At 44.5% G+C, this 13,196-nt stretch overlaps 1 protein-coding gene across 2 annotated transcripts; it reads right to left on the bottom strand.

Moving 5' to 3' along the window:
* Positions 1 to 1,584: 1,584 nt before the first annotated feature.
* Positions 1,585 to 12,910, bottom strand: apip (APAF1 interacting protein). Of its 2 annotated transcripts, NM_001140053.1 has the most exon segments (8): positions 1,585 to 3,217; positions 3,419 to 3,586; positions 9,361 to 9,496; positions 10,090 to 10,207; positions 11,477 to 11,525; positions 11,653 to 11,753; positions 12,121 to 12,353; positions 12,887 to 12,910. In NM_001140053.1, coding segments are annotated over 7 exon segments (756 nt in total). In that variant the 5' UTR covers positions 12,187 to 12,353; positions 12,887 to 12,910; the 3' UTR covers positions 1,585 to 3,099.
* Between the last annotated feature and the right edge of the window lie 286 nt (positions 12,911 to 13,196).

Raw genomic sequence — 13,196 nt, 5'->3', positions numbered from 1 at the left:
GTCCATGATTTCGGCAAGGGTACGGATTCCACATTTGGACCATTAGGGGGGATGCAAAAGGCCACCCTCCAGATAACATGGCATGACATTTCAATTCCCAGCAACAATGTTTCTAAATGTTGCATCAAATTTAAATTGTGTGAGCAGTAATGGGACCAAAGTGTAGTTTACTGTTTAAGGGATATATCAGTGGAGACCACCTCTTCCAGGGCAATAGGAGACATCATATTAGATTGTTTAAGGGATATATCAGTGGAGACAACCTCTTCCAGGGCAATAGGAGACACCATATTTCTCTCTATACTCAGCCAGCAATAGGAGACACCATATTTCTCTCTATACTCAGCCAGCGTGCGGAAGAATCATGCCTAAACCAATTTATGATGGGGTGTAATGCCTGTGCCTGGAAATAAATGTAAAGTTCGATACGGATAGTCCACGGTCTTTCCCTCTTTGTTAATTTTTATCCGGGCTCACTTACCTTGCCATATTGGGCTCCCAAGTGGCACAGCAGTCTAAGGCAATGCATCTCAGTGGAAGAGGCATCACTACAGTCCCTGGTTCGATTCCATGCTGTATCGCATCTAGCCATGATTGAGAGTCCCATAGGGCAGCGAACAATTGGCCCAGCGTGGTCCGGGTTTTGCCATCATTGTAAATAAGAATTTGTTCTTAACCGACTTGCCTAGTTATATAAAGTTTCAATTAAAATGTTTTATTTTTATAAATACACACTTTGAAACCACATTATGGACTTTATCCCAATAGCCAGAAGGGGGAAACGATTGAGATTCCATTGGTAGAGATGGAGTCCTCCATCAGGGTTGAGAGGCAGTAGGGCAGATTTGGTCCGATTTATTTAGTTGAGATGGAGCTGAATTTGTCTATGATCTTCAAAGCTCTTGAGAGGAATTAGGATACACTGTCTAGATAAAGTAAGATATCGTCGGCGTATAATGATATGCTATGATCCATGGATTTGAGATTGGTGTAATTTTTGGATTGTCGAATTGCCTGGGCCAGGGTCTCCATAGACAAAAACAGCAGAGGTGAGATGGGATCACCTTGCCTGCTATTTCTAGGGTATGAATACTTTCTGAAGGCACTGTCTAAGACAAATATATGATTTTCTCCAATAAAAATCAGGGAGAGGGTATCAACACTTCTAATTCGGGTGAACCTAACATTTAACCTGCTATGCTGAACAGTCAAGCAGAGGTTGGTTAACCTCAGTAATCGCTCTTAATAAAATCCCAGTACTTAAAACATATAGAATGGTAGATCTAAACAAACAAGGACACAGCAGTGATCTGAGATTCAGCACCATGGACCACGGCAGAATCAAAATCCTGGAATTGGAGAATTCAGCACAACATGAATGTGGACAGCGACCATACAATGACTGGTAGTAGAACCCATTGGATAAAGAAAGGAAGACAAAATCAGGAAGAGACAGGGCTGAATTGGAAGACTCCCGCACTAACTATCTTCTAAGCAACTTTCTTTGTCTCAGAGCAAGTATTAACCAATCCCAGCACACATTTAAATTTCATAATACAATTGGGGGAAAAAAAGGTTGCACACTTTAACATGAATCCTCATCTTTATTGATCAGACATGATTCATGGTTTCCTTTATTATGTGAACGTCTGTTCGCCTATGACCAATCCACATCTGTTAGGCTGTTTGATTTGCAGTATGCAAGACAATAACCCTAGTTGACTCTCGCTAAATTTGAATACTATAAGTGCAGACAGGCGTTTGCGCGATATGACACACCAACCCCCCCATATGTCTAATTCTTTCAGATTACATTATTTTCTCTCTCTTGAGCATTCAGACACTTAATCTTGTAATACTTCAGATGGTAGTGATACAGACTGTCTGGTCAGAGTAAGACCACAGTCACCTTTAACAGCTCAAATGTTTCTTAGACACCCATTTTAACATGAAAGGCTCCTCATGTTGCTCTACAACTGCACTATGTCAATACGAGAGGCCAATAGAACTGCCGTTCTTGTGGAAAGCCTAATCTTTAAAAATAGATTAATTAAACATACACCACGAAGAATTTAAAAAAAGGAGCTACACGTCATATTTTTGAGGGCAGCAAATCTCATCAAATAAAGCCTGTGGCTGTAGTACAACGGGTTAGTGTGGCTCAGGCCCAGTCAATTTGACAACAACAGCCAGTTTGTCTTTTATAGACAAATAAGAAGGGGTTTTTGGGGTAAAATATTGTGCAACATCATTCCACTATTACTGTAGATACAGTATATTAAAATACATTTACATTTCTAAAGCTTGTTTGCAGGACACAAAATTTACTTTTTGGTACAAAAGCCACTGTGGCAGGAAGATTTAATTTTTTATTTATTTTAAATCTACCAGCCACTTTTTTACCAGCCAAAATATTTTTTCCACAAACATTACACCAACAAAACACAGATGAGCATGCTTTGTAATGTTTCTAAAACAATAAGTATATTACTAGTAAGAAGTAAATTGGTATATTGATTCATTTCATTTTTAACCAAAATATCAGAGACAAAAATGTTCACCTGCACCTTTAAGGGCGGGAGGTTACCGTGGCAGCGCAACTCAAGTATTGTTTCTGCCTGAGAGATTGACTAGTAGAAGCGTGGTCTTCTCTTCCCTAGCAGTTGAAACTCAAACATAGAAAAACAACCTAGCTTGTCACCAAAACAATGGAAATAGCCAAGAAACACAAGGACAGGGTTTCACTTCAGTAGACTTTCTTTTCAAGTAAATTAGACCAACTTTTATGCCTGTGCACAGCACTTCTAAAAATGTAATCTTTCACTCAGCTCTTCACGTGTGCACAGCCCCCAGCCAGGCTGTGTAGCAGAGCGAGGTGGAATAGGCTATATATTACCAGCTATGAAACAAAAATGGCAGAAATATTTTAAACAGCTACTGCAGCATATATGTTACTATAAATGTGATCAAACTTGACTTTTTATATTCACAAATGCGAGTGAAATACTTGCACTGTGGAGTCCTGACCACCCGGTGACATGGCAGGTGAAAAATCCACATTTGGCAGGTTCATTTTAGGCCCTGATTGTTTGCCTCCATTTATTGGGATTGTTGGACATCGTAGTAATGGTTCTCTTCAATGGGTGGTGCTGAAGGATCCATTCCACTCTGCTTCATTTGGACGGCGATGTCAAATAGGTAGTCATAACATTCACACCTGGAACAAGACACACGGATAATCCATTACCACACAAACCTCTAGAAGGCACCAATGATGCATTTAAAACAGTGATACATCCAGTCTAAATGACACATTCACAGTAATACTTCTACAAACATTACTTTTATAATATTTATAATTATTAGTTAATCACCTATATAAAACATTGTGTTACTTCATAATTATTCATTAACTCACATGGTCTTGGCTTTCTCCCAGGACTCCCCCCACACGTAGACGCCGTGGCGCCGGACGAGAACCGCACAGGAGTCTGGGTACTGCTCCATGGCCAGCGCCATGCGCTCCTTCAGGTCCCGCTCCTCCGGGGTGTTCTCAATGATGGGGACCACCAGCGTTTCATCATATCTACACACACACACACACACACACACACACACACACACACACACACACACACACACACACGTGTGTGAGCAGAATGCACAGTCATAGGGACACTATCTAAAATCAAGTGTCAGTTTCCCCTGGATGAAAATGTGCCAAAATTGACAGGAGTTACAAGGTAACATCTGGATTTCCACATTCATTTCCATAAACTGCCGTGGCTGGACTGTTTCAGTACAGACATTCACACTGTTGTACATTGGCAGGTAGCTTAGTGATTCGAGCGTTGGGCCAGTAACCAGAAGGTTGTTGGATCAAATCCCTGAGCTGACAAGGTAAAAATCTGTCGTTCTGCCCCTGAGCAAGGCAGTTAACCCAGTGTTCTCCGGGCACTGAAGACGTGGATGTCGATTAAGCAGCCCCCCTCACATCTGATTCAGAGAGAGTGAATTTCCGGCGCCGACAGAGATGGCCGCTTCGCGTTCCTAGGAAACTATGCAGTATTTTGTTTTTTTTATGTGTTATTTCTTACATTGTTACCCCAGGTAATATTAGGTTTTATTACATACAGTCGGGAGGAACTATTGGATATAAGAGCAACGTCAACTCACCAACATTACGACCAGGAATACGACTTTCCCGAAGCGTCTGTTTTGCCCACCACCCAGGGCAATGGATCGGATCCCAGCTGGCGACCCAAAACAACGGCGCCGCAGAAGGGGCAGATGGAGAGGTCTTCTGGTCAGGCTCCGTAGACGGGCACATCGCGCACCGCTCCCGAGCATACTACTCGCCAATGTCCAGTCTCTTGACAACAAGGTAGACGAAATCTGTGCAAGGGTAGCCTTCCAGAGAGACATCAGAGACTGTAACGTTCTTTGTTTCACGGAAACATGGCTCACTCGAGACACGCTATCGGAGTCGGTACAGCCAGCTGGTTTCTTCACGCATCGCGCCGACAGAAACAAACATCTTTCTGGTAAGAAGAAGGGCGGGGGTGTATGTCTTATGATTAACGAGATGTGGTGTGATCATAACAACATACAGGAACTCAAGACCTTCTGTTCACCTGACTTAGAATTCCTCACAATCAAATGCCGACCGCATTATCTACCTAGAAAATTCTCTTCGATTATAATCACAGCCGCATATATCCCCCCCAAGCAGACACATCGATGGCCCTGAACGAACTTCATTTGACTCTATGTAAACTGGAAACCCCATATCCTGAGGCTGCATTTATTGTTGCTGGGGATTTTAACAAGGCTAATCTGAAAACAAGGCTCCTTAAATTCTATCGGCATATCGATTGCGCAACCAGGGCTGGTAAAACCCTAGATCATTGTTATTCTAACTTCCGCGACGCATATAAGGCCCCCCCCCCACCCTCCTTTCAGAAAATTTGACCACAACTCCATTTTGTTGCTTCCAGCCTATAGACAGAAACTGAAACAGGAAGCTCCCGCGCTCAGGTCTGTTCAACGCTGGTCCGACCAATCGGATTCCACGCTTCAAGATGCTTCGATCACGTGGACTGGGATATGTTCCGCATTGCTGCGAACAACATTGATGAATACGCTGATTCGGTGAGTGGGTTTATTAGCAAGTGCATCAGCGATGTCGTACCCACAGCGTCTATTAAAACATTCCCAAACCAGAAACTGTGGATTGATGGCAGCATTCGCGCAAAACTGAAAGCGCCAACCACTGCTTTTAATCAGGGCAAGGTGACCGGAAACATGACCGAATACAAACACTGTAGCTATTCCCTCTGCAAGGCAATCAAACAAGCTAAGCGTCAGTATAGAGACAAAGCAGAGTCGCAGTTCAACGGCTCAGACACGAGAGGTATGTAGCAGGGTCTACAGTCAATCACGGACTATAAAAGGAAAACCAGCCCCGTCGCGGACCAGGATGTCTTGCTCCCAGACAGACTAAACAACTTCTTTGCTCGCTTTGAGGACAATACAGTGCCACGGCCCGCTACAAAAACCTGCGGGCTCTCCTACACTGCAGCCGACGTGAGCAAAACATTTAAACGTGTCAAACCTCGCAAGGCTGCAGGCCCAGACAGCATCCCCAGCCGCGTCCTCAGAGCATGCGCAGACCAGCTGGCTGGTGTGTTTACGGACATATTCAATCAATCCTTATCCCAGTCTGCTGTCCCCACATGCTTCAAGAGGGCCAGCCCTGTTCCTGTTCCCAAGAAAGCTAAGGTAACTGAGCTAAATGACTACCGCCCCGTAGCACTCACATCCGTCATCATGAAGTGCTTTGAGAGACTAGTCAAGGACCATATCACCTCCACCCTACCTGACACCCTAGACCCACTCCAATTTGCTTACCGCCCCAATAGGTCCACAGACGACGCAATCACACTGCCCTAGCCCATCTGGACAAGAGGAATACCCATGTGAGAATGCTGTTCATCGACTACAGCTCAGCATTTAACACCATAGTACCCTCCAAACTCGTCATCAAGCTCGAGACCCTGGGTCTCGACCCCGCCCTGTGCAACTGGGTCCTGGACTTCCTGACGGGCCGCCCCCAGGTGGTGAGGGTAGGTAACAACATCTCCACCCCGCTGATCCCCACAAGGGTGCGTTGTCAGCCCTCTCCTGTACTCCCTGTTCACCCACGACTGCGTGGCCATTCACGCCTCCAACTCAATCATCAACTTTGCAGACGACACTACAGTGGTAGGCTTGATTACCAACAACGACGAGACGGCCTACAGGGAGGCGGTGAGGGCCCTCGGAGTGTGGTGTCGGGAAAATAACCTCACACTCAACTTCAACAAAACAAAGGAGATGATCGTGGACTTCAGGAAACAGCAGATGGAGCACCCCCCTATCCACATCGACGGGACAGTAGTGGAGAGGGTAGAAAGTTTTAATTCCTCGACATACACATCACAGACAAACTGAAATGGTCCAACCACATAGACAGCGTGGTGAAGAAGGAGCAACAGCGCCTCTTCAACCTCAGGAGGCTTAACCTCTTACATCTAGACGTTCCGCTAGCGGAACACCTGCTCCAATATCCAATGATAGACGTGGCGCGAATGACAAATTCCTCAAAAATACAAAAACTTCAATTTTTCAAACATATGACTATTTCACAGCATTTTAAAGACAAGACTCTCCTTTATCTAACCACACTGTCCGATTTCAAAAAGGCTTTACAGCGAAAGCAAAACATTAGATTATGTCAGCAGAGTACCAAGCCAGAAATAATCAGACACCCATTTTTCAAGCTAGCATATATGTCACAAAAACCCAGAAGACAGCTAAATGCAGCACTAACCTTTGATGATCTTCATCAGATGACACACCTAGGACATTGTTATACAATACATGCATGTTTTGTTCAATCAAGTTCATATTTATATAAAAAAACAGCTTTTTACATTAGCATGTGACGTTCAGAACTAGCATACCCCCCGCAAACTTCCGGAGGAATTTGCTAATAATTTACTAAATTACTCACGATAAACGTTCACAAAAAGCATAACAATTATTTTAAGAATTATAGATACAGAACTCCTCTATGCACTCGATATGTCCGATTTTAAAATAGCTTTTTGGTGAAAGCACATTTTGCAATATTCTAAGTACATAGCCCAGCCATCACGGGCTAGCTATTTAGACACCCGGCAAGTTTAGCACTCACCAATATCAGATTTACTATTATAAAAGTTTGATTACCTTTTGTTGTCTTCGTCAGAATGCACTCCCAGGACTGCCACTTCAATAACAAATGTTGGTTTGGTCCAAAATAATCCATCGTTATATCCGAATAGCGGCGTTTTGTTCGTGCGTCCCAGACACTATCCGAAATGGTAAATAAGGGTCACGTGCATGGCGCAATTCGTGACAAAATATCTAAATATTCCATTACCGTACTTCGAAGCATGTCAACCGCTGTTTAAAATCAATTTTTATGCCATTTTTCTCGTAGAAAAGCGATAATATTCCGACCGGGAATCTCCTTTTCGGCAAACAGAGGAAAAAAAAAAAATCACAAAGACGGGGGCGGCCAGGTCACGCGCCTAAGCCCACAGTCCCTTGATCGGCCACTTGAAAGGCGATAATGTGTTTCAGCCTGGGGCTGGGATGACGACATTCAGGTTTTTCCCGGGCTCTGAGCGCCCATGGACGACGTAGGAAGTGTCATGTTAGAGCAGAGATCCTTAGTAAAAGATAGAGATGGCAAAGAAGTTCCAGAAATGGTCAGACAGGCCACTTCCTGTAAAGGAATCTCTCAGGTTTTGACCTGCCATTTGAGTTCTGTTATACTCACAGACACCATTCAAACAGTTTTAGAAACTTTAGGGTGTTTTCTATCCATATATAATAAGTATATGCATATTCTAGTTACTGGTAGGATTAGTAACCAGATTAAATCGGGTACGTTTTTTATCCAGCCGTGAAAATACTGCCCCCTAGCCATAAGAGGTTAAGAAATTCGGCTTGTCACCAAAAACACTCAAACTTTTACAGATGCACAATCGAGAGCATCCTGTCGGGCTGTATCACCGCCTGGTACGACAACTGCTCCGCCCATAACCGTAAGGCTCTCCAGAGGGTAGTGGGGTCTGCACAACGCATCACCGGGGGCAAACTACCTGCCCTCTAGGACACCTACAACACCCGATGTCACAGGAAGGCCAAAAAGATCATCAAGGACAACAACCACCCGAGCCACTGCCTGTTCACCCCGCTATCATCCAGAAGGCGAGGTCAGTACAGGTGCATCAAAGCAGGGACCGAGAGACTGAAAAACAGCTTCTATGTCAAGGCCATCACTGTTAAACAGTCATCACTAACATTGAGTGGCTGCTGCCAACATACAGACTCAACTCCAGCCACTTTAATAATGGAAGAATTGATGTAATAAATGTATCACTAGCCACTTTAAACAATGCCACTTCATTTAATGTTTACATACCCTACATGACTCATCTCATATGTATATACTGTACTCTATACCATCCACTGCATCTTGCCTATGCCGTTCTATACCATCACTCATTCATATATATTTTTTATGTACATATTCTTATTCATTCCTTCACACTTGTGTGTATAAGGTAATTGTTGTGAAATTGTTAGGTTAGATTACTCATTGGATATTACTGCATTGTTGGAACTAGAAGCACAAGCATTTTGCTACACTCGCATTAACATCTGCTAACCATGTGTGTGACAAATAAAATTTGATTTGATTTGAGGGGTTGGGTTAAATGTGGAAAACACATTTCAGTTGAATGCATTCAGTTGGACAACTGACTAGGAAATCCCCTTTCCCATTGAGCACTTATACGGCCGTCATTGGCGCTGGAGGTGTCCTAGCCATGTGCCCACCTGTAGTTGGTGCTGGAGGTGTCCTAGCCATGTGCCCACCTGTAGTTGGTGCTGGAGGTGTCCTAGCCATGTGCCCACCTGTAGTTGGTGCTGGAGGTGTCCTAGCCATGTGCCCACCTGTAGTTGGTGCTGGAGGTGTCCTAGCCATGTGCCCACCTGTAGTTGGTGCTGGAGGTGTCCTAGCCATGTGCCCACCTGTAGTTGGTGCTGGAAGTGTCCTAGCCATGTGCCCACCTGTAGTTGGTGCTGGAGGTGTCCTAGCCATGTGCCCACCTGTAGTTGGTGCTGGAGGTGTCCTAGCCATGTGCCCACCTGTAGTTGGTGCTGGAGGTGTCCTAGCCATGTGCCCACCTGTAGTTGGTGCTGGAAGTGTCCTAGCCATGTGCCCACCTGTAGTTGGTGCTGGAGGTGTCCTAGCCATGTGCCCACCTGTAGTTGGTGCTGGAGGTGCCCTTGCGGATTCCCTTTATCATCTCCTGGTGAGTTATGCGGAACTCCTTGCCAGGATAAAACAGAGTTGCCATGACGGCAGCCTTGGAGTGGGTGTGGATGACGGCCTGCGCCGCTGAGGAACAGGAGGGAGACAGTTAGCATGTTGGCCTATTAGAAGGTCTGTGGGTTTAACACAATACAGCCTCATTCCATCCCTCAAAGCTGTTGAAATAGGACAACTAAATATATTAGCTAGCCAGTGACAGTCCATCAAGCAGTGAAACCTCCTCTGAAACCTAAAGTAGGAAGTTTGCGCTTATGACAACTTTGTGGGCACAACATGTTGTTGTGAAGGTGGGTTTGTTTCCCAGGTAGTCAGACAGACACAGACCTCACCTCTAATAGTGCATCAACCATGAACAGAGAGCTCACCCCTCATAGTGTATCATTCATTAACAGAGAGAGCTCACCACTCAGAGTATCATTCATTAACAGAGAGAGCTCACCGCTCAGAGTATCATTCATTATCAGAGAGAGCTCACCCCTCATAGTATCATTCATGAACAGAGAGAGCTCACCGCTCAGAGTATCATTCATTAACAGAGAGAGCTCACCCCTCATAGAGTATCATTCATTAACAGAGAGAGCTCACCCCTCAGAGTATCATTCATTAACAGAGAGAGCTCACCCCTCATAGAGTATCATTCATTAACAGAGAGAGCTCACCCCTCATAGTGAAGGCATTCATAAACAGAGGGGTGCACTGGCTCTTCTTCAGCTTCTTCCAGGGGGGTGGGGAGCTGATGTCTCTCTCCTCCACATCACAGACAAACATGTCATCTGGCTACAGGGTGCAACACACACACACACACACACACACACACACACACACACACACACACACACACACACACACACACACACACACACACACACACACACACACACACACACACACACACACACACACACACACACACACACACACACACACACACACAAAAAACATATCTCCAGAAAACTGTCAAACTAAGTACTCCAAGTTGTCTCTATGATGATATGAAGGCAAAACACCAGCCCTGCTCACCTGTAGTCTCTCCTGTCTCTATGATGATATGAAGGCAAAACACCAGCCCTGCTCACCTGTAGTCTCTCCTGTCTCTATGATGATATGGAGGCAAAACACCAGCCCTGCTCACCTGTAGTCTCTCCTGTCTCTATGATGATATGGAGGCAAAACACCAGCCCTGCTCACCTGTAGTCTCTCCTGTCTCTATGATGATATGGAGGCAAAACACCAGCCCTGCTCACCTGTAGTCTCTCCTGTCTCTATGATGATATGGAGGCAAAACACCAGCCCTGCTCACCTGTAGTCTCTCCTGTCTCTATGATGATATGAAGGCAAAACACCAGCCCTGCTCACCTGTAGTCTCTCCTGTCTCTATGATGATGATATGGAGGCAAAACACCAGCCCTGCTCACCTGTAGTCTCTCCTGTCTCTATGATGATGATATGGAGGCAAAACACCAGCCCTGCTCACCTGTAGTCTCTCCTGTCTCTATGATGATGATATGGAGGCAAAACACCAGCCCTGCTCACCTGTAGTCTCTCCTGTCTCTATGATGATATGGAGGCAAAACACCAGCCCTGCTCACCTGTAGTCTCTCCTGTCTCTATGATGATATGGAGGCAAAACACCAGCCCTGCTCACCTGTAGTCTCTCCTGTCTCTATGATGATATGGAGGCAAAACACCAGCCCTGCTCACCTGTAGTCTCTCCTGTCTCTATGATGATATGGAGGCAAAACACCAGCCCTGCTCACCTGTAGTCTCTCCTGTCTCTATGATGATATGAAGGCAAAACACCAGCCCTGCTCACCTGTAGTCTCTCCTGTCTCTATGATGATGATATGGAGGTAAAACACCAGCCCTGCTCACCTGTAGTCTCTCCTGTCTCTATGATGATGATATGGAGGCAAAACACCAGCCCTGCTCACCTGTAGTCTCTCCTGTCTCTATGATGATGATATGGAGGCAAAACACCAGCCCTGCTCACCTGTAGTCTCTCCTGTCTCTATGATGATATGGAGGCAAAACACCAGCCCTGCTCACCTGTAGTCTCTCCTTCTGCACACCAGACGGGGCAATGTAGATCTGATCTCTAGGTACAACAAAATGGGGAGATGAATGTTCATTAGCTAGCCTCTCTCTCTAGACCAAGACCAAGACACATATGAGGTTTTGAATTTAAAAAAATTATTCAACAATATTAAAGTCAGAGCACTTACCCACGTCTCAAACTTAGCCCTCCTCCTGTCCCAGTAACCCAGCCGAGCTGGTAGAAAAGACGACACAACTCTGGGATGAGAACCCGTGGATGTTCCTTGTCCTGAAACAAGGTGGTGGGGAAACAGTACATTACCCAGACATCATAATGACTCATCATTTACCTCTCCCCACTCTTTCTGGGTCTCAGACTGGAGCTGTGTGTGTTCTCTCTCTCTCCCTGTTAAAGTCCCCCCTGTTGTTTCTCTCTCTCTCTAGCTCTCTGGCTTTGGACTTCCCAAAATATCTTCCTCTGACTTCTCATTGCTTCTATTTTCCTGTGATTCTTGCTCTATTCACTGTCTAGCCTACAAGTTAAGGTGTGTATCTAGCTAGCTATTTGTTTGCAATTTCAGATTGCAAGACTTGTTTTAAATGTGTTAGCTAGCTAGATAACCTACTACTGTTAGCAGTCGTTCTAAAGCACATACCTGAGACTCCGTCGACTCTGAACCATTTTCCTTGTCTTCATTGGTGGCATCACAAACAGATGTCATTTTCTTTTGGATAGATGCAGAACGATCTGCTTTTTCAAACGGTGGAACCAGATTCTTCTTGCGAGTTTTTTCTTTATCAACCGCTGGAACCAGATTCTTCTTGCGACCACGTCCTGGGAGGTTGACTACAATTCCATGGACAGCATGCTTCCTGATAACATTACGAACTGTGGAAACAGCAATCCCAAGGTCTCGGGAGATGGACTTGTAACCTTGCTTAAGTCCATGTTTGGTTATAATCAAATTCCTTACATCCTCAGAGAGTTCTTTCCCCTTCACCATGTTCACAGTGGTAACGTTATAATGAAGCGTAATATACTGTTCTCTTTTCAACACTATTTTAATGGCTGTTTTTACCTTGTAAAAATACCTGCAACTTACCACAGTACACGTGTGAACACAACGTTTATTTTTTAATTGCAACTTATATTTGAAGACGTATTGAATTATTTAAAATAAACGTACAGGGGTGCCAATACACTAGAGCTCAACTGTAACAGGCTGGCCAAAAAGCAAACTAGATAGCTAGCCAGCTAACGTTAGGCTCTGGGTAGCTCGCTAACTAACAGCTGCGACTTTAACATGCAAACACACGTGGCGTTATTCCTCCTCAACGAAATCTAAAACAACATATCGTTTAAATACAATATTTCGCCACATGTTTACATGGAACAATTCAGTTTTATCGCGTTTTAAATACCTTTGTGTGTTTGTTTGAAAGCAGGGGGTCGTCATTAGTGCGACATGATATAGTAAGGACCTCCAGATCTCTTGCACGTGGCCTTGTATTGTGCCTGAAGACAATTATCGAATAATCGCAGAGATCTTTGATAATCGGCGAAAATAAGATGACACAATTCTTAGCAATTCAAAATCAAACGTGTTTTATTATTTGTTCATATTTTAGTTAGAACAAGTATATCCTATATCAGGGTAACTTCTTCCTGGAGAGGGTGTTGCACAAGTATGCCTAACAAGCACTAGGTGGTAGCAGAGCCCAAATAAATTAA

This window comes from Salmo salar, chromosome 11, assembly GCF_965601325.2.
Source record: "Salmo salar chromosome 11, fSalSal1, whole genome shotgun sequence".
In the NCBI taxonomy this organism is placed as follows: Eukaryota; Metazoa; Chordata; class Actinopteri; order Salmoniformes; family Salmonidae; genus Salmo; species Salmo salar.
This window is presented reverse-complemented; position numbering and strand designations above follow the sequence as displayed.

Excerpts from the sequence above, each read along its gene's own strand:
- apip (XM_082957511.1), bottom strand. The coding sequence starts at position 12,468 with ATGGTGAAGGGGAAAGAACTCTCTGAGGATGTAAGGAATTTGATTATA. Across the intron at positions 11,526-11,652 it reads GGGCTAAGTTTGAGACGTGG|AGATCAGATCTACATTGCCC; the intron begins GTAAGTGCTCTG and ends TGTTGTACCTAG. Across the intron at positions 3,218-3,418 it reads TGGGAGAAAGCCAAGACCAT|GTGTGAATGTTATGACTACC; the intron begins GTGAGTTAATGA and ends GTCTTGTTCCAG.